Here is a 22,217-nt window from a genome sequence, read left to right on the forward strand (position 1 = left end):
ATGGATGTCTTCTTGCTGACTGCCTACTTCGTCTAAATATCTGTTGCTCGAATCTCTGCGAGGATGTATCGAACATCGAGTCATGTGACGAATGAGTCCTCTGTCCCCTCAAGCTGTGGCTGATCAGCTGGAACCTTATGTGGAATATTTCTTTCTGTCTATCGTCTTGGATCCATCTTGATCTTCTTAGCTACTATACTGACTGGTCGTGGAGGGGATCCCGACTCATCAAGCTTTGGCTCCTGCTACTGACCTGCAAGCCATCCGATGATCGGATCGTCATTCTCGTCAGCATAATCATCTAATATCGGATCAGTGTACTTCAATTGTACTTTCTCCTGAATATATTTTAGCCTCAACCTCAGATTATAGTGAACATATACAAGATCATTGAGACATTTTTGTGTCAGACGATTTCTCTGTTTGCTGTGGATAAGGGCGAAAGTCGATCAATTGCGCTCATAGCCACTAGCAGAGATCGTCTGGGAAAGAATACAGACTGCCACACCTCTCAAATGTTCTGCGGACATTCCAAAATGAATCCATCATTCAGCTGCAAAAGCAAAATTACATATCAAATTTTATGATATTATTAAGCAAAATTACATATCAATCTATGTTACTTATTATTGATATGTAATTTATCTGGATTCATCTATTTTTTGCTTACGACAGCTAATAGGACTCCAAAGCTGTCTGATCCTTCTCTAAACTGTTTCGTCTGTAAAAAGATATATTTATTAAATTTATAAATATATCGTTGAATATAAATCGAATTCAGTTGAATAATCACATCTGTTTTAAACTAGCATACCTCTTGCAGACACAATGATGCGATTTTTGGATTGGGCATCATCTTATATATCACATTACGAAGAGCAACAAGAAGTTCGTTATCCATATATATCCAGGAATGATATACTGGAATCTCGGATTCAAATAATAAGCTGCAGATAAATTTAATGATTGATTAAGTACACTTTTACAAGCATAAGAAAAAATATTTTAAAATATTTTTAAATCTGTGCTTACCGGTTAGATGCAAATCTCTACTCATCTGATAGTCCCAACGGCGCTCAATGATGTTAATGAATTTTTGAGCATGCTTCAGATCATTCTCACTGGTCTGTTTCTTTGTCCTTTCCATCATGTAATATAAAAAGCCTATCTGGGGATATCTTTCACTATTCACGACGCGAAGTATCTCATATAATGGCTTAATAGCCTTCACTACTTTCTCAGTCCGCTGCTAGAATGACTGACTCATCATCAAGTTCTCTACATGACTTCCATCAATGTCAGCCCTCACATATCTGTTCTCCTGTCACTCGGCACTGACAAGCATCTGACGTAAGACTGCTTTCTTCTGAAGAAGACTATCAAGTGCTATGTAGTTGGTAGTAAATCGTGTGATATCCGATCTTAAGATCTCTCCCAGTATACGTCCGCATCAATGAAAGAATCCATGTGTGATTGTAGATGAATCTAGTAATAGTCTGGGCAATCTCCACTACCTGCTGCATCCTATGAATCTTCTCAATATCCATCAATATAAGATCAATGCAATGTGCAGTACATGGGGTCCAGTATATCTACGGTCGCTGCTCCATCAGCAACTCTCCGGCAGTCTTATATTGTGGTTCATTATCTGTGATGACCTACACGATATACTGTTCACCCACTGAATCAATCACTTCCTCCATCAGACCAAGGATATATGTGGCATTGTGCATCTTATCTGAAGCATCAATTGATTTGTGAAAAAATATTTTTTCATCATAGTATGTCAAAAAATTAATGATGCTCTGTCTAATAGGATCGGTCCAACCATCACACGTTACTGTCAGTCCGTATGTAGGTCATTTACTCTTGTAAGAAGCAATCTATCTCTGTAGATCCTTCTTATTACTGTCAGAAGCTGATCTAGATGTCCTTAGGTCCTGGCGGATCTACACCCTGGTCGGCAGTCTCTGTGGCTGAAATGGCAGATCGATAGTAAGGATTGTCTACTGCATTTGCTGTAATATGGCTGAAATGAAAAATCATGATTCAATAGCTCGCCACATGTCCTTCTTTTTATCCTTTTTCACCATAGTATCAATCATCTACTGCTTTAAATCCTTGCTGGAAAAAGCATGTGGATCCAAATCATGGATGGTGCCTCATACTGGATTATCTTTGGAGGACCTCCTACTGCCAAAAGCTTCCAACAAAGATGACATGCTGTGTCTGCTCCCTCTACCATCGGGCTCTCTGACTGAGGTAGTCCTGAACTCGAATTCTCCCCTATTGGTCGTTGATCCTGATCCCGATTCGTAGCATTATGGTCCAAATTGCTCTCTATATCTGGCCATCTTCTCCTGCTGGTACTGATCAGCCAAGTTCGTCTGAATAGCAGTCTCAATCTGTACCTCCTCATCATCTGGAGCGAAAGTCTCCTCTGACTCTCGAGTGACAAGAATGTGGCTCTGCAGCTTGACGGTCCACTTCCGTCTTTTTCTGCTTTGTCCTTTCCTTCGCTGCTTTCGATTTAGCGAAGTATTTTTTCATCAACTGTCGGACCTTCTGCGGGTATTTTCGACACATCGACACATTAGGATAACCATCAGTCAGGTGCTGCTTCAACCTAGTCACCCCTCCTTCCTTGAACTCTGTGTTGCACCATTTGCATCTCCAATGATGTCAAGCTGAGAGCATTTCATCATGATCCCAACCAATGTCATGCTTTGAATTTCTTTTTTACTCATTTCTGCAAGTATAATAAAATATGACAGTTTAATAATTATTAAAAAATATTATATATAAATTAAAAAAATTAATAATAATTTTAAAACTCATAAATTCAAAAAAAATGTTATATGCTTCAAATAATATTTTTGAATTAACTAAAATATAACACTATTTTTACATATTTTTATTTGATAATATTTTTTTTATTATTTAAATAATTATAAAAATATTTTTTAATTTCAAAAATTTTAAAAAAAATTTGAGGTTAGATTCAAGTAGCTTGATTGCTTAAATCATTTTAAACATAATTTTGAAACTCTGATTTTTTATTTTTTTTAATTTATTTTTTAATAATTTTTTTACAAATAAATATATATTAAAAATATATAATTAATTAAAGTTAATGAATGTCATACTCTGAATTTTTTTCTTACAAATATCTGCAAGTATAACAAAACACGGTAGTTTAATAATTATTAAAAATATTATATATAAATTCAAAAAAATTTTAATAATAATTTTAAAACTTATAAATTCAAAAAAAATATGTTATATGCTTCAAATAATATTTTTGAATTAACTAAAATATAACACAATTTGTTTTTTAATATCAAAAATTTAAAAAAAATTTGAGGTTAGATTTAAGTAGCTTGAATCATTCTAAACATGATTCTGAAACTCTGATTTTTTATTTTTTTGAATTTATTTTTTTAATATTTTTTATGAATAAATATATATAAATATTTAAAAAAATATATAATTAATAAAAATTAACGATTTTAGTGACATCATGTAGATCTTCCAAAGATCTATCATATATGATCAAATCATACCAAAATCATAAAATTTTGGCATGATTTTTTCTTATTTTCATATTTCTTCGTTCTTATCCTTTTTTTAATAATAAAAACATAAAAAATAAAATATTTATTAAAAGAATAATACATTATCTTACTTCTGGCCAAAAATCAGCGTCTCCTCGAACCATTGCTGCAATTTTATGGAATTTTTTTCTTTTTTCTTAATTTTTTTGGCATCTCGTTGAGTCTCAGATGAGCTCGGGAGTTCTCTGAGAGCTCTCGAGTCTCTCAAAGAAGACAACCTACCTGGGCTGTCACTAAAAACAGCCCAGGCCCCACCCCACTCCCCCCTCACTTTTCACGTGAAGGGTGTCGGTATGGTTCCGTTCAATGCCAAACCGAACCGTACCGGTCCATACCGCTCGATTTTGGGCGGTATGGATCCGAATCGTGCTGAACTGTCCGGTTCGATGTGGTTCGGAGGTGTTTTTCGAAAAACATGGCCGAACCAGATCGGCTGGCCGCTGATCCGGTTCGGTATGCCCTGTACTAGGTGATTCGGCCCGGTACGACAAACCTTGGTTTTGATAATAATGATGTTTCTTAGCCTGCTATCTTCTTCCCTTTATTTATTCAATATATGCAGTGTTGTTTAATCTTCCACATGATTAATCTATTTCTATTCCCTTTTTCCAAAACAGCAAACGTATCAGCGGTTTTGACATGGCTCCACCTGCATCTGCTCTGATTCCTGGTGCAACTGCTTCAGGTACATTTATTTTTTTACCTATGATTCATGGTCTTTTTGTATGCAGTGTTGCTTAGTTTGTCATTAATGAGGAAATTATGTCAAAATTCATGGTGTTTCTTGGGTAAGTGATTTTCATTTATGTACATAGTTTATAAGATTGCATAAACTAAATTGCTTTATTTGGATACATTGTTTTCTTTTCTATATTTTTTTTACTTGGAGAATTTTTAATTCTGAAACTGAGCACAATTTTGGTTGTCTTCTTGTTTTTGGTGGTTGTTTGTTTGTTTTGTGTATATATGTTGTTGTAAGTAGGCAATTTTGGGCCACTTGTCCCACTGTGCTGCCAATGGGCGTGAGCCGACTACGGTAGCTTTTATGTACAAGGAGGAATCAATGCACCGGTTTGATATCTTGTTCGTCTTCAACCGGCAACTATTTCCCTTTTGGTAGTCTTACAAATATTATCTCCAATACTTAAAAAAATCATATAATCATTTTTTTTCTTATGGTGTATTCTGTTGCGGAGGCCAGATCAAGTCTTCTGTCTGTGAGAGCATAAAATGCTGGTGCTGTGTACATTTCTTTGCTGTTATCATACAAGTTTAGTATTGCGTGCTGTGATTTAACTTTGCTTCTGCAGGTCCGCTACCTGGAACCACACCAGCCATTCCAGGAATGTTTCCAAATATGTTTCCTCTGGGAGCTGGACAGGTGCTTGCTTTTTGTACTTTTTACTCATCTGGAACTTAATGTTATTACTATTGGTGCACATTAGTTTATATTTTTTGATCTGCTTCTATTTATCTATTTTTGTATTTGCATTCATGATAGTTCCCAACTATTCCTGTGATGCCAGTGCAAGCAATGACTCAGCAGGTATGATTGTTTGCTGATTTATATGTAATGTTACATAGAATTTTCAGGTTGTATATTTAATCTATATTTTGGTCTCTCTAGGCTACTCGACATGCTCGGCGTGTGTATGTTGGTGGCCTTCCCCCTACTGCAAATGAACAGGTTATTCACACTCAGCATGCTCTATAGTTTAGAGTTATTCTTTTTGAGTGGTAGTTAGACTTTTATATTTGTTTGTGTTTACATACATAGATACAGACCTAAGGAACCTATATTGTCCATATCCATTAAATAGTACTTGTGTCTTCTAGAACCGAAATTGTATATATGGTTGTTTTTTACTTGTTCAAGATTTCTTTATTGATAGGCCTTTTCATAATTCATACTTTTTATGGTAAATATTCATCATTACTCATCATAAGTTAAAAGTAGTCAAATTATTTGTTTCTCATGTTGCTAAATGAAACACTGAGTTAAAGAAGTGCTGGAAACTTCTTCAGTAAGGAGAACATATTTTGGTTAATTTGTGATTCTATTTCTATATATTAAGCAGGCGAATCTGTGAAATGATCTGTCTAGGTTGTTGGCTAGGAATGCAAGTATATCATAAAATTGTTGTAACTAGGATGTTTATGTTGGAAATCCATATGGTAATCTCTAAGTTAATGAGCAATTCTATTTTTGTATTTAGAGATCAAATCATCCAAGTCGGCTGTTTAGGGTTTGGTTGAGAAGGCAAGAATAGCATAATATTGTTGTAACCTAGATGCTTATCTTGGAAACCCTTCAGATGATCTCAAGGCAGATGTTTTGTCTTGGAAATCTTGATGGACTGGGAACTTTGAATTTGAATCAGAATCCTTAACTTTTTAAACATGAGAAGGATTTGCATGCAGGTTATGTTTGAAATTGTCATCGGGTTTTGTCTATGTCATGATTGTTACTATTTGTAGTGTGGTGGATAGTAAGGTGCTTGTTATTTACAACTTTTAAATTTTAAATATATGCACTATCATGCACGTATTCTCTATGTTACCCTCTTTCATTTTCTGCATTATTTCCTGGTTAACAAAAATGCATTTGAACATGGTTCATCGAATTCTCTTGAACTAGTCGAGTCTAGCGTCCGAAATGAAAAATCAATGAGGGGAATAGGGAGAAGGAAAGAGAAGAAGAAGAGAGAGGGGGAGGGAAGGAGAGGGAGAGGGTCTTCAAAGGCCGCTGGAGGGTAGCCAAGCTCGGCAGAACCTGGAAGAGCACGGACCGAGCTCGGTAGAACCTGAAAGAGCATGGAGGGAGGGAAGGAGAGGGAGAGGGAGAGGGAGAGAAGGCCACTGAAGGTCTTTGGAGGGTTGGCGATGTAGGGGTAGAAATGGGTTGGGTCGGACCGGGTCATGGGTGACTTTGACTTGACCCAGTTTTTTGATTAGATCCTAATGTAGGACCAGACCTAATTCAGTGGTAGATTGGGTTATGTTGGGTCATGTCCTCAGCCAAATTTTTTGATCTAATGGATCATTCGGATTGGATCGGATCCATATATAATCGGGCTCCAACCCGAAAAATTTGGATTAGGTCCACAATGCACAGTGTGAGAAAGCTGAAGATTTAAACCACCGGGATGGGATCCACAGTGTGCATCTGCCAAATCTAAAGTCCTCCCTCGCTCGAGAAGTGTAGTCTTCAATATAGTGTGCCTATCAAGTATGCTTCTGATTTCATGTCAGCATGCAAACATGCCTCTCTATCTCTTCCTGTATTCTTATGAGGCCCATCTCCCTATCAATTTCTGTAGCCTTATTCTTCAAAAAAATCTTCCTTGTTTTTACACCCAACAGATCATGAATTATATGCTCAAGCATCAATGCAGTTGCACATGACATAAACGACAGTCGAAATCTCTGCTACCGTCCTTACCATGGCAAGTGTTCTTGAGTTCATAGTGAAAGTCCATAAATGATTAAGTGGGTTACTCCACAAAGAATAATGAAAGCATCGAACTGTATCAACACCCACCTATATGGGAAGAATGAAGACTTCTTCACAAAATAAATGAGCTCAAGGATTATCGAGAAATATGCTAGTGCTATAAAGAAGTCAAATATATACTGAACTTCACCAAAAGCTCAAGGGATTTCAGATGTCGAAGAGACTACTTGGCTGTGGGATCTAGGTCTTTGGACAACCTAAGGGGGAGATTGATTGGAAATGGGATTGGCAGGAGAAGGAATTGGGGGAGTGCTTGGTATTTGCCTATTTGGTAGAGACGGACTCACTTGTCACAGAGTCGGGCACTTGGGGTGGGAGAATACTGGGTTCAGGTCCGTATACAGCATTTGGGTTGGTGATAGAGTAGAAGATTCAAATTGACTTAGAAATCAAATGGGTTGGATTGGGTCGGGTCAGGTGGGAATTCAATGAACCCAGACCTGATCTAAAAAATGGAACAGGTCCAATTTGAGAACCCAACCTGGCCTCACAGATCCTTTAAAGTGGGTGGGATCAAGTTTTTGCGGGTTGGTTCTAGTTGGGTCATGGGTCAACCCAATCCATTTGTAGCCCTACGTATTTTTGTTGTGCCAATGAAGGCCATAGGAGGAGCTCTGCACTTCTCCCGATCAAAATAGGGGTTTTGTCTCCTATTTTTTGGATTTATTGTGTGAAGTCGATAATTGATGGCCTTTTTCCTTTTCCCTCTCCTTCCCTCCTTCTATCGTTGAGCTTGGGCCGGAGGCCTTATCTCCATCTCCCTCTCCCTCTCATTTCCTCCCCCTTCTCTCCCTCTCTTCCTCTCCCATCTTCCCTTTGCCTCTCTCTATGTTTGGTTCGGACCTAGTATAGAACAGCACAGGAGCGTACCGAACCATACTTTGGTCCAAGCTTCGGTACCGACACGGTGAATCTTGCATTTGAGCATAATTATTTATCACATTATTCTGCATTTGATTTGTTTTTCATGTTTGCTAATGAACTTCTGTACAGAATTTTAATGAATGGAGCATGTCTCACTTCCATTGTTCCCTTGCTTCCTAGTTCCATTTTTATTCTTGCAAATGTGGTTTCTCCTTCTGTTGCAATTCTGCAATGCACGAGCATCCCAAAGATAGTAATCTGCTTCTCTTGCCTATAGCACATATTAGGTGTCACAATTGAGTGGTTGTCAATGTGAGAAAAAGAATTGAGTACAACTATTTCTTTTTGTTGGCACAAATCTCATTTCTAGACCTCAAAGTGAGTCATTAAATTAAGATAACACAAGTTCAAAGATACAGTTTTCACCTTACACAATAGTATTAGTCATGATAATTTGTGTTGAATTGCCTATTCTCAAATAAAGCTATCTTAGTGCACAAGGCTCCTGCCATTATAGTGTTTGGGGAGGGTCATACATACACAGCTTGTGGAGAGGCAGTCCGTATTTCAAACCTATGAACCCAAGGTACACTGAAGCAACCTTACTATTGCATCAAGGTCTGCTCTCTAGAATTTCCTATTATCACAATACTATAAAATTAAAATTGTCATTACTTTAAAATCTAAAAAAAAAAGATGACTTTGTGTGTGTGCGTGTGTGTTAAGCCATATATTTGATGCAATTCTAGAACAATGGATATAATTAGAGGCACAAAGGGCCAGACAATGTCTTTTGTGGAATAAGGTTTGATGAATGTTGTACAAGGTGTACAAATAACATGTCGTGCTTGAATAAGGAAAAATTGCTGAAGAAATTAAAAAGGAAGATTAGGGAATTAGGTGGAAGCAAACTTAGAGCTACTTGATCACACATGTTCATGGATTGCGGGAAGTTATCATGCGTTCTTGTTTTAGTAACAATTAGTGAACCCTAGGGGATTGTAGTACTTTGTAATTAGGTCCTAATTTGGAACTAGGTCCAAAGCAGGTCATATTAGTTTGAATTATCTTGTGCTGGAAGTTGAATGTACGTAAATTGGAGTGAAGGATAGATGGTTGAATTCATTGGCAGGCTCAACCTGGTGAACAATGGGAAATCTTTTGCTTTTCTAATCTTGGACTAACCTTATTTGATAGAAATGTGATTCAAGCTTTGTTATAAGAGGTCAAATGTTATGCATCATGTAGATATTGGTATCTGAACTCAGAGGTTGATCATGGGAGGGAGGGTGCGGATGTAGTGATTAGGTTACTTTGATCTTTTTCTGAGCTATATTCTTTCGCGTAAGATGATGGTTTTGTTTCATATTGTTGCGGCAGAAATCCGTCTTGGATCAAGTTGGCTAGAGTCGGACGGCAGTCGTAGGTCAGCGATGGCAGGACAATGGCAATCAGGACCTGCAAGATAAGTTTCCGATCGGAGTTGACTCCGGTAGAGATCCTTCGATGCTCAAGTCAGATTTTCGAAATAGATGGAAAGGAGTAAGCACTTAGGGAGAGAAGTATTTTCATATCTTAGGGGGTCTCTTGTGGGCCTTTATTATAGATAGATTGAAAAGCCATGAGGTAGGAGAATCAGATGGTTAGTCTTAACTTACTAGATGAGATATGCTTATTATTTTTTTCTTATTTAGAGAGATGTTTGTTATTTCTTCCTTATTCGCACGTCATCACCTCTTCCTGGTGGTCATGGGATTTGAAGATTTGCGTGGGGGTTGAATGTCAATCTTTCTGGTTATGCCGGATAAAGGTAGCTCAGGTGCCATGGTTCGGCTGCATTAAGGTCAGATCGGGCTCAGTTTCTATGCGTCAGTTTTAACTAATGAAAGAATTTTCTATCCATAACATAAGCCCTCTACTCTCGAGTCTGAACTAGAAGTAGATCGGATGAAGTACATTAACTTTTAGTAGTCGACACCGATCTTGATTCAGATATCTGATGCGTGGAGATTGTAGCATCATTTTAACCTATCTCAAGTTGAATAGTATAAGCTGAGGTGTTCAGGCACCTTTAAGCGGTCTCTTGGAGGTAGCATCTTCTTTGGCACATCCTCGGAGTGGCTTTGAGTATGTGTAATAATTCTTTGGCTCAGATCGGTATTTTTGATGTTTTGATCCTCTAAGGAATTTTTTTGCCATTGTTGCTTGTAGCTCGGCTCGTCCTAGGGATGAGGGGCTTTGCTCATGGTTATCCGAGGTCTTCGAGGGTCTTTTGGGTTTAGCCCTTGCTTCTTGGTTGCTTGAGTTCTCCAGTCTGGATGACTTGGATTTTTGTGGGCTTTGAGGGTCCTCCGTGGTTAGCCCTTCTCGCATGATCAAGATTTTTCGTCGGCTTAGCTCGTTTTAGGAATGAGGGGCCTTCGAGGGTCCTTTAGGTTACCCCTCATTTCTTAATCGCTGAGGTCCTTAGCTCGAATGGCTTGGATTTGTGGGCTATGAGGGTCCTTCGTGGTTAGCCTTCGCTTCTCGTACGATCAAAATTTTTCATCGGCTCAGCTTGTTTTACAAATGAGAGGCCTTCGAGGGTCTTTCAGGTTAGCCCTCGCTTCTCGCATAACTAAAGATTTCATCAGCTCAGCTCGTTTAAGAACGAGGGGCTTTCGAGGGTCTTTATAGGTTAGCCCTCGTTTCTTGATCGTCGAGGCCCTCGGCCTGGATGATTTGGATTTATGGGTTTCAAAGGTCCTTCATTGTTAGCCCTCGCTTCTCGTACGATCAAGATTTTTTGTCGGCCCAGCTCGTTTTAGGAACGAGGGGCCTCCAAGGGTCCTTATAGGTTAGCTCTCACTTTTTGGTCGTCAAGGTCCTCGGTCCGGATGATTTGGATTTGTAGGCTTCGAGGTCCATTGTGGTTAGCCCTCGTTTCTTACATAATCAAAATTTTTCATCAGTTCAGCTCGTTCTAAGAACGAGGGCCTTTTGAGGGTCCTTTAGGTTAGCCATCACTTCTCGACCGTCGAGGTCTTAAGCCCAATCCAACATTACATTTATGCCCTGTAAAAGAGTTTGGTTTGTTATCTTAGACTCTTTCGATCGGCTTTTGTCAGATTGGTTTCCTTAGGTTGGCTTTATCGAATTAGCCTCCTTAGGTCAACTTCGTCGGGTCGGCCCTGATTTTTACCTCAACCTTGGGCTTGATAGCTCGCGCTCGGTCTTGATTGTCGCCTCAGCTCGATTTTCACCTCAGCCTTAAGCTTGGTAGCTCGGCCTCGATCTTAGTTTTCACCTCAGCTTGGTCTTCCACATCTGCTTGGTCTCGATTTTGGCCTTTGGCTTGATAGCCCATCTTCGGTCTGGATCTTTGCCTTGACTTTGTCTTTATCTCGGCCTTGGACTTAGTGGCTTGGTCTCGGTTTTGATCTTCATCTCGGCTTGATCTTGGTTTTGATCTTCATCTCGGCTTGATCTTGGACTTCATAGTTTGATCTCGGTTTTGATTTTCACCTCGGCTCGGCTTTGATCTTCACCTCGACTCGATCTTGATCTTCACCTCGGATCGGTTTGATCTTTATCTCGGTTCGGTTTAATCTTTATCTCGGTTCGGCCTTGATCTTCATCTCGGATCGATTTGATTTTTATCTCGATTCGGCTTTGACCTTTGCCTTGGCTCGGTCTTGATTTTCATCTTGGATCGGTTTGATTTTTCACCTTGGATCGGTCTTGATCTTTACTTCGGATCAGTTTGATCTTGACCTCGGCTCGGCCTTGATCTTCACCTCGACTTGACCTTGAGCTTGACCTCGGCTCGGCCTTGATTTTCTCTCACAAAATGCTCACTCCTTTCCATCTATTCCAGATATCTGATTTGAGTATTTGAGGGTCTCCGCTGGAGCCAACTTTAGTTGGAGACTTATCTTACAGGTCCTGCCATCATCATATTATCATCATCGAGCTGCGATCACCGCCCAGCTCCAGCCACCCTGATCCTAGATGGATTTCTGTTGCAACACATCATTTGTAAAGGCTTTTGATTTTATAGGAGAATTTAGTGGCTTTGTAGAAGCATCATTTGGTGGATTGGAGGAGTTTGCCTTTTAAAGGGCTGTCTAAGCATGAAGGTTATATTATGTGTGACTCTACCTTCTTGGGGTAGCGATGGTGGAAGCCTGCTAGCATCTAGTAATTTGGGTTTTGCAGCATGGAGAGAATTTGGTATTGGGTGGGAAGGTGTCATTTGTGTGCAGGCGCCTTGAAGGAAATTGGATATAAAATAGCGAATGGTGATAAGAGTTCAAATTTTATGGTTTTAGTGATGCCATTGTGTTGCTATATTGTATACGTTTGTGTTTGTGTTTGGGAAGTAAACACACAAACATGCTAAACTAGTCATGTACTTGCATTCATGAAACATGGGTCTGATTTCATGAAGTCCTTGATGACTCAACATGCCTTTTTATGTGGTGATGATCATGTCCCTTGTCATTTATGAAGTTTGAAATTTTGGAGACCAAGTTTGGAGTTGTTTCAATGCTTTTGCAGTGCACTTATTCTAAGGGCTCATTGAGGAGTATGTTGCATGGTTATCTATGGCAAAAGGTCTAACTAGATGACATTAGAAAACGGAAGAAATATATTCTCCTTATGTTTTAGTGGAGCATGAGTGTGAACGAGTGTCTAGTTCATGGCAAGAAGGTGAGACCAAATAGCATAAAAAAAGAAGCACACCTTTCAACTTTTAGATTAACTCAGGCTAAAGATAAGGGAAAATGGTGGGCTCAGCTGAAGTTTAGAGGCAAGAATAGGAAACTTTAAGATAAGTTTGTACTTTGGCCTTTTTATACGAAGTCATATACATCATATATCATAAGGAAATTTACTAGTATTTATGCTTGCTCAATAAGAATGTCTAAAGCAAGGATCATTGACTCGGAACTGGATCCTGTGTCGGTCGACTGATGGTGCGAGTCGATACATTCCTATATCGAACTGTACCGGGCCTGAATCCACATGAAAATGAGGGATGAACTGGGAAAAGAAGAGAGAGAGAGGGAGAGGGAGGGAGAGGAAGAGAAGGAAAGAGAGGCCTGTGGAGATGCCGACCATGGCTACTAGAGGGTTGCTACACCTCTCGAGCTCTGCTGTTCGTGAGAGGAAATGAGAGCAGAGAGAGATAGAGAGAGAGGGGAAGGGAGAGGGAGGAGTGAAGGGAAGGTGGTGGTGAGGTCATCGAAGGGCTGACGGGTGTTCGCTATGGCCACTAATCCATCCCGTAGTCGCCACGGGTCTAAAACAAGGATGTTCCCTTGTTTTATTACTTTTTTTAAAAATTACGATAAATAGTGAAGCCGGCAAATCGAGTGTCGGCTTCACTATTTATTTTGTTTTTTTCAAAAAAAAATGATGAAATAGGGGCATTGCCCATGTTTTGGATCCGTGGCAATTGTGGGGCGAATTTGGGCCATCTAGCGGCCATTCGATGGCTCTCTGGGCGATCTCCTGGCCGCCTTCCTCTTCTCCTCTCCCTTTCTTCTTTCTCTCTATCTCTCTCCTCTCGCATCTCGCAGAGGACTGCGAGGCCTCGGCTGCCCTCCGGTGGTCTTGACGGTCATTGCTGGTTTTTTCTCTCCTTTCCTCCCCCCTCTTCCTCTCTTTTCTTCTTCCTTGCTCCATTTTCTCCGACATTTCGAATTGAACACCCGAACTGCATCAGTTGGTTGTCGGTACGGTTCGACACATTCCAAACCGTCTGGTTCGGTCTGCTAGATTGGTATCGGGGCTTGTAGCGGTCAGTAATTGATTCGGTGCGGTACAAGTTTGTTCCATACTGTGTTGGGCATATCGAAACTGGGAGAGGGAGGGAAGAGAGAGAAGGAGAGAGAGGAAGAGAGAGAGGGGAGGGAGGGGGAGGAAGAGAGAGAGGGTGGGTGAGGTTTTTGGGCATCGATCAGCATCGGTTGACCCAACATTGAGGAGCAAGACGAGGAAAGGGGATGAGTGACCGAGTGAACGAGATGAGTGACTGACTGATGACACATGCGATAGAGTATTGAAGCTCCAATCATGGTGGAAGGGGAGAGAGAGGGAGAATAGAGGGTCGGGTGGCATCGGGGATGGGGAGGTGGGGGGGGTGGTGTGGCTTGGGGGTTTTTAAGGGACCATCCCAACTGCTTGAACTGAACTGTCCTGCTTCTTGATAGGCTCGGTGTACCTTGGTTAGAAGTAGACCAAAAGTGTAATTGGTGAGTTTTCCCATTTTACTTTTGAGCTCTAGGTTTTTGATTTTAATTTTTCTGTTAAAAATGTGTTATTAGTAAGTCAAAATTACGGTAATTCTTGTTCTTGTTTCATGTCAATGAATCCTATCAAGTTTGATTCTTTGACTTAGATTTGCATTATAGAATCTCTCTCTCTCTCTCTTTCTCATGCACTCAATATTTTGTACTCTTTTGCTCGTCTGTTTTTGTTTTCTGAAACATATAGATAATTCCATTAAGTTTTGGCTGTTGATGTATGCTTCCATTCCTTCATCTGAATTTTGCAATGTCAGCCTAATGATTTTCTTTTTCCCAAAAAATGTCTGCAGTCAGTTGCAACTTTTTTTAGCCAAGTTATGTCTGCTATTGGAGGAAACACGGCTGGACCAGGTAGTCTTAATGTTTGGGTACATTGTGCATTCTATCACCTTATTTTTTACCTTAAATTCAAAATGTTAACTTTTGTTATTTACTTGTTTATTTATTTATTTTTGTTGAAGGTGATGCTGTTGTAAATGTGTATATAAACCACGAGAAAAAATTTGCTTTTGTGGAAATGAGGTCTGTTGAAGAAGCAAGCAATGCGATGGCCTTGGATGGCATCATTTTTGAGGTTTGCATTTTGAAGAGTGGATTACTTTGTGCATTTTGATTTGTCCATATTTAAGGTATATTAGATGAGTTAGGTAGCTGCTGATGTCTGGACACTTGTTTCTTTATCTGCCCAGGGTGCACCAGTAAAGGTCAGAAGGCCAAGTGACTACAATCCTTCTCTTGCTGCTGCACTTGGCCCGAGCCAGCCCAACCCCAATCTCAACCTTGCTGTTGTTGGGCTTACACCGGGTTCCGCTGGTGGTCTTGAGGGTCCTGATCGCATTTTTGTGGGTGGGCTTCCATACTATTTTACAGAAGCACAAGTAAGGGAATTGCTCGAGTCCTTTGGACCACTTCGAGGTTTTGATCTGGTCAAGGACCGGGAAACTGGTAACTCAAAGGGCTATGCCTTCTGTGTGTACCAAGATCTCTCTGTTACAGACATTGCATGTGCAGCTCTTAATGGCATCAAGATGGGAGATAAAACCCTGACTGTAAGGCGTGCAAACCAAGGTGCCCAACAACCTAGGCCAGAGCAAGAAAGTGTGTTATTGCAGGCACAACAACAGGTAGCTTTGCAGGTAAAGTGCAAATTACATTATTAACTCAGTTAAAACAGCAAAATTTGGAATCCTTTCAGTCCAAAATTCATTGAGCTGAGAACAAACTGGGGATGCTTTTTCAAGGTTTTCTTGTGAGGTGGCTACCAAGTGCACTTTGAGCATGTTTGCTATTGACTCTTTTCATTCAACATTGCATATGCTATGTCTTGTTAGGTGGTTGCTTCCTGGAGTATTTACTTCTAAAGTGGAGTTACATTTGAAGTAGTTTCTGCTATGTTTTATTTATGATAAAGTTACCAGAATTGTAGTTTGGGTAAATTGGAGTCCCTACATTGACACAATTTCACCTTCATTTTTGTTTCCTTTTCTCAGATAGCAACCAGACAGTGTTCATGTGTTGACATGTGGGTAGCTTTCCTTATTACCTACATCTGCTACAGTTGATAATATCTTGTTACAAGTGTGTATATGGTTTATGTTGCTAAAATGTGTGATTTCTCATTTGTTGAGGTATTCACACAATGTATTCAGCATATTTAAACAAAGTAAGAATATTTTAAAGAATGTGTTATCCTGGATGAGAAGCACTTTGCTTTTAAGAGTGATACTGTTGTCATTTTGATTACCATCATCATTCTGTCTAGCTCAAGTACTAGAGGATTTCTAATATATCTTTAGCTTATATCATGGGTCTTAAATGCACACTGGTTGTATGTGTATTTATAGATGTGACTTTTGTATTGCAGCACTCAACTGCTCTCCGTGTTTTACCATCAAGTCTCTTCTTTTATCCAATAACTGTAACTAGCAGCCTATGTTGCAACTACATGTTGTAAGGGCTGAATCATGGCTGGAAGCCCATCTGTGTGCTTCATGAATCTTGCTAGTTATCCTCCGTGCCCTGCAGGGTCTATCACCTTCTTTCTTTAATTTTGCTAGCTAAGAAGGTTCACTATTTTTCCCCTCTCCTACAATGCTTCTGACGTTCTTTATTTTGGTCAGAACTTCGTCCGTTTTCATTAGCTTGAATCGTATCCATGAAACCTGTTTTTGGTTCTTGATCTATCTTGATCTGCTCAATTTTTTAAGGAGCTTGGCTTTATTTTGTTTTTCATCTTAATAACCTTTTTTGGTGCAGAGGCTTGTGTACCAGGCAGGATCCCTTCCCACCAAAATAGTATGCTTAACCCAGGTGGTTAGTGCAGATGAATTGAAAGACGATGAGGAATATGAAGACATAATGGAGGACATGAGGGGAGAGGGTGGAAAATATGGTAAGGACTTGTTTTTATAGTTTTTATAGTTTTTTCGTTGTATCTTTGGTCATTTCAATGGCAACCACGTATTCTTAGTTCTTTTTATTCTCTTCCCTTTTCTTTGTTTTACACTCTTGTAGTCCAACCTTATGCCATTGAAAATCACGCCTAATCCACACAAAATCCTGTTCTCTGTGTTCTAACCTGGGATCATCTCTCGTTTAGTAATATTTTTTGGTGCTAATCTTATAACCTTGTACTTGTTTTCAGGTAAATTGATAAATGTTATCATCCCTAGACCTGGTCCAAATGGTGAACCAGCTCCTGGCGTGGGAAAGGTCAGTGTAAATCGTGAAATTTTGATCATCTGACTATATGAATCCTACCTTTTCTACTATAATATAATATAAAAAGATCTGTAAAAGCCTTGCAGATTCACCGTTCATGCTTACAAGCACATTCTTGCCTTTTGCTTTTTTTGTAGTCTTGGTAAAATATGATGAGCAATCTAGTAATCTACCTTTTTATAGCTTTTGGTCTCCCTTCTCTAGTTTGTGAAAATATGGGTGTACCATCTGGCTTGTCCTTTTTTGCGGACACCCATCACCTGAGGCAGAATGCATTCAATCTCCTCATGAATGATGCTTACTCTGTAATGGTTCTTAACAATTAGCTGCTTTCCAGGTATTTTTGGAGTATGCTGACGTCGAGGGATCTACTAAAGCTAGGCAAGGGCTGCATGGAAGGAAATTTGGGGAAAATCAGGTTGCTGCAATTTTCTATCCGGAGACCAAGTTTGCCCAAGGAGAATATGATGGATAGTTAACATCATTGTTTTCTAATACCTTTTCTTTTCTTTTTCTCAAAAAAAAAAAAAAAGGTTTTAGGGCTGTATCGTAGGCTTTTCTGCAGAACTGATGCTTTGCTATTGTGCTTGGACATTTTAGACATATGTTAGGACATATGCTGAAGAGTGAGTTAGCTATGCAAATTTGACCTCTCTTCTATGTTAAGATAGTGTTCATATGATCGCATATTGTGGTAGCAACATGGAGATTTGGTAAATTGTCTGTCATGGCAATGGTGCAATCATTTACTAGTGTTTGCTGTTGATTTTATTTAGACTTGCATAGCAGACATAGATTCTATAATGCATATATTATTGTTTGTGTTTCTTGTGTGCAGCCCAGGTAACAAAATACCAATTAGCCTGGCCAAATAGGCAGTACGCTGTATCTTTCTTATAATGTATCTTATAGCCTGACCAATGTCTATTTATATTTTCTCCCACCCACCAGAGGCTAAAGTGTTTTATGTTTATTAGCCACCGCAGAATAATTTGTTTTGCATCAGCAGGAAGGATGGATGAGAAGTTTATGAAGCTTTTGATCTTTCCTATTTTTTGGTAATCTGATCTTTGCTATTGACTCTTGGACAATGCAGTTTTGAGTGAATGGTGTTGATTATTGTTTCACAAGTTTGGCATGTCTTGGCATTTTGAATCTGTAATAACATAATCATCAAATGATCATAGTTTGGACCAATCAGCAAGTTTTGTTATTGGATCACCAAGTTGGTGACATGATTCAGATAATGGCCGTTTGCATGTGTGGTTGCGTTTTTTTTTTTGAATTAAATTGTGTGCATGGGATTGTCATGGCAGACAATATGGCATGTACTGTGGGACAAACTTCTGAGGACCATTATTCCTACTATGACGGCAGTTTCTGCATGTGATGCACGGGGGTATAAAAATGGTTGAATAAGATGGGGAGCTGCTCTCATTGTTTTGACATCTGATTGACAAAGCAAGGTTATTCATGCTTTTAATCTTGCACAGCATTGACCGATGCTAGTTTTGACTAATCTTTTAGAGAAATTGTCGTAAGCAACCATGGTAACAATGTTCTCTGGCTTGCTGGAAATTTTTGGATTGTTTCAAGTGTTTTTCACCCCCTTTTGATCTCCATTGACAAATCAATCCATGACTACTTAACTTTGGTGGGGATTTTTTGATATTCAAGTTAAAAAACTAGGGAATGGAGTGGAAGGAGCAGGTATTGGGGGAAAAGTGGTTGCGTATCTCTTTATTTATAGGTGATATAGGTGAAGACGGAAATGTTGGATGAGATATGTTTATTTTTCTATTTTATTTGAAAAGATGTTTTTATTTTTATTTTTTTTTATATATATTTACTCGTGGCAGGTTATTATGTAGATTTTGAGAATTTTTAACTGGTATAAATCTAGTAACAACATTGAGTATCAAACTTTTTTGAAATATCAGCTCTAATTAGTTTCAAAGATGGCTCGGATCGGTCAGGACTAAAGGTCGGCTTACATGAGGTATCTAGTACGTTGGCTTTAATCGAAATAAGATTCTTCTCTTCATATCATGTTTCTTCTGAAATTCGAGTTAGAATTAGGTCGGATGAAGGAAGTACATCAGATCGATTTTTTCGATCCTACAAAGGATATACATCATGAGATATGCATCATGCCTCTGCTCCTTCAAGCGAAATGTCATGCTAGCATTTTCATATCAGATGAAGCATCGAATCATTTAATTGTTTGACCAGTAGAAGATCGGTATAGCCCACTAGAGAGTACCAATTGTCAATTATCCAATGAGGTTGGTCGAATAAGCACATCGTTTGCATCATCTAAGGGCTTCATAAATAAGTCATTTGGGGAAGGTCGGTTCAGCAAACCAGATGGTGCTAGATGGCAGCCATCTACTTGACTTAGTTGAATCGATGTTTTATTCGAGCGGTCTGAGGTTTCTATAAATAACAGTTTCGTTCTTTTTTTTCTCTCATTTATCATTTTACCGTTTTTGCGCTCTAAGTTGGCAGTAGCTTCTAACGAACATTCGAAACCCTTTTTGGCAATGTCCCAGCAACCTCCCTTGGCTCTAGTAGTTTCAGGTTGGCTTTAGCATTGTTCCTTGATCCTCTTATTCGTTTCTCTTTTCTTTGGCCTTGAATTCCTTCTCCTTTGTTTCCATCTCCTTACTCTCTGTCTTCTTTCCTCTCATCTTTTGTTATTTTGGGATGGATAAGTTAGAGAGTTCAATGAGAAGTTAGAGAGTTCGATGAGAAGCTGGTCCTCTGAGTATTTATCTTCAGGATATAATCCTCAAGAGTTCGATGCTAGGTATAGAGTTAAAGAGGAAGCCTTTCTATCTAAATATTTTCCGTCAGTGCTGGGTGCAGACGACCTAGACCAATTCTTGTTCAGTTCTAGGTCCCGTCCAAGTATCAATTTAGAATTCCGGGGGTCAAGTGATCGGATCTACAACCCTCCCCCAGATAGGTTCGGGTTCTTCGAGGAGTCCTTCTGGGTTGGGCTTAGGCTTCCTCTTCATCCCTTCATTATATAACTTTTTCATTTTCTTGACATGTCATTAAGTTCAGTGGTACCGAACTAATAGCATTTTATTTACAGCTTTATAGACGTTTGTTTCTTGGCTGAAGTTCAGTTGACCATCATCCTTTTCAGGGTGTGCTTCACTATTAAAATGCACCCCCTATGCGGATGATTGGTGGTATGTCTTTTCTCGGAGAGGAGTTCCTTCTTTGGTCCGAGGTACTCCTTCCTCCATTTATAATCGGAAGGAGAGATTCATTTTTGTTTCCTGTTCTTCAGTTGAGGACTAAGGATTTAGTTCCTAGGGCCGACCTGGTAAATCGGTCCTCTAGGCTCTAGCCTTGGAGGATGAAAAATTTTGATATTTCAAAATCTTGATCGGGTACAACGTTCCATCATTGAAGGAAATGCTGTCGGAGTAGATGCTCTTCAATATTAGACTCAGCCAAGCCGACTCTCGAGGTGAGTGTTTTTTTTTTTTTTTGAACTGACTTACTTCAGATCGATGTAGAAATGAGGCCACAGGAGATCGAAAGGATGAAGAAGGCATCGTAGAAAATGAAGAATACCTTGGGTGCCTCCCAGGCTCAGTAGAAGTGTCTGTGAGTTGATGCTTCTAGAGGTCAGGCCAATCTTGACCTCGCACAAGGGCACCCGACCAATGCAAACTCGTCAGCCCATGCCGACGTAGTCCTTGCTTCTCTGGTCTGAATTTGTGCATTGGGGACCATGCTCTCACCTCGATCTTCACCACCAAACCCTCAAGAGGAAGGGGGCCCACATCAGTCACCCACCCGAGCTGGAGTTGTCAACTTGGAACCAACCCCTGCTTCGATTGAGCAGGGTTTGGTCATTCCTTTGATTTGTCCCTCCGACTCTGCATTAGAGAATTGGAGGGTCACTTGTGACATAGTTTGTAAGTTTTTGCTTTCAACTGATTCCAGAAAGTTGGAGTTGGGCTCTAGTTTCCGACAAAGAGGTATGCTAGACTCCTACATCTAGATAAGTCGCACTTTGTCTTTCTTCCATTATTTTTGTTGAAATTTTCAAGTCAACTAATCTTTTCTTTTTATAGCTTGGCCATCATCTGACTTGCTTTATACAATCAGCCTAATCAGCTAGGTTGGAGATCGCCGATGCTCTTTGTAGAGCTGAGGCAGCAGAGAAGAGGACCTTTGAGGTAGAAATTGTTGGTTTGGGGCGGAAGAGGTCAAGGTTGAAGGAAGCACCTAAAGGAGGCATTGGAGAACACCGAGGCAGATCTTGTCTCAGAGAAGAAGAGGTAGTGGGTGGTCCAGGAGAAAGTTATTGAGATTGAGAAAAAGGCGAAGGGCTAGGCCGTCAAGGTGGCCCATTGGGTGGAGACATTTCGGGTCTCGGAAGACTTCATTGAGAAGAAAGCCAACTACATCACAGAAGCCTTCATCATCAGCCAGGAGGTGTGCCACCAGTAGGTTGCCGGTCATATTTCTAGGATGGGTCTTTCCTTCCTAGATGAGGAGGATGCTGATCCTATTGAGGGCCAACCTCAAGCAGCACCCAAGGCCGTTGAGGATGCCACTGAGCTTGCCACTGATAAGGTTCTCGAAGCCTTAGCTAACCCTCAGATCGAGATTGTTACTGATGCTTCTAGTGAGGCTTAATCTTTTGTACTACTTTCTTTTTGGGCTTGGTAATGGAAAAAAGTATTAATGAAACTTTCATTAATGAAAAACTTACTTTTTTTTGGTTGAAATCTTCTATTTTTCTTTAGTTTTCTCTAGTGCTTAATTTCTGTTCCATGCAGCCGACCCTGTATCCCTTCTATGCCACTTGATTGGCTATGATCGAGTCAAAGCCTCACTGGAAGAGAGGGCTCAGGCGGCCAATGCTCCGATAAAGGTTGCTGAAGAAAAGACAGCTAAGGAGATAAAGAAGATGGACGAAGAAGCTAAGGAGGCTTTTATCAAAAAAAAAAGAAGCTAAGGAGGCTGCCAAGGGGAAAGCTCAGCTCAAAATCGAGTTTTATGCCACTGCAGAAAAAATAATCTCCCTTGAGCATATGGTTGAGCTGGAGAGGTTGCGATGAAGGAGCTTGGGAAGAAAATTATGTTGGTTGAGGAGTATGTTGCCATTGAGAAGGCTAAGATCGTAGCTAGTTAAGGCTGTTGAGGCCTCTTTGTGCGCTTATGACCTGGGTTTTGATGAAT

The 22,217-nt window shown here is 39.8% G+C and overlaps 1 protein-coding gene across 7 annotated transcripts in view; it reads left to right on the top strand.

The window, feature by feature from the left end:
* Positions 1-17,724, top strand: part of LOC105060972 (splicing factor U2af large subunit B) — a 28,554-nt gene extending 10,830 nt beyond the window's left edge. For 2 of the 7 annotated variants that reach the window (XM_010944879.4, XM_010944880.4), the window contains exons 4-13: positions 4,232-4,299; positions 4,925-4,995; positions 5,116-5,160; positions 5,242-5,301; positions 14,576-14,636; positions 14,747-14,859; positions 14,975-15,421; positions 16,542-16,677; positions 16,930-16,997; positions 17,344-17,724. In XM_010944879.4, the coding sequence (XP_010943181.1) occupies positions 4,232-4,299; positions 4,925-4,995; positions 5,116-5,160; positions 5,242-5,301; positions 14,576-14,636; positions 14,747-14,859; positions 14,975-15,421; positions 16,542-16,677; positions 16,930-16,997; positions 17,344-17,481 (1,207 nt within the window). In that variant the 3' untranslated portion in view covers positions 17,482-17,724. Of the gene's footprint in view, positions 1-4,231; positions 4,300-4,355; positions 4,731-4,815; positions 4,851-4,924; positions 4,996-5,115; positions 5,161-5,241; positions 5,302-14,575; positions 14,637-14,746; positions 14,860-14,974; positions 15,422-15,775; positions 15,808-16,541; positions 16,678-16,929; positions 16,998-17,343 lie in introns of those variants that run through there. The other 5 variants (XR_834514.4, XR_012136547.1, XM_073248197.1 and 2 more) reach the window with 5 other exon arrangements.
* Positions 17,725-22,217: the final 4,493 nt, after the last annotated feature.

The sequence above is a fragment of the Elaeis guineensis genome, chromosome 13 (genome assembly GCF_000442705.2).
Source record: "Elaeis guineensis isolate ETL-2024a chromosome 13, EG11, whole genome shotgun sequence".
In the NCBI taxonomy this organism is placed as follows: Eukaryota; Viridiplantae; Streptophyta; class Magnoliopsida; order Arecales; family Arecaceae; genus Elaeis; species Elaeis guineensis.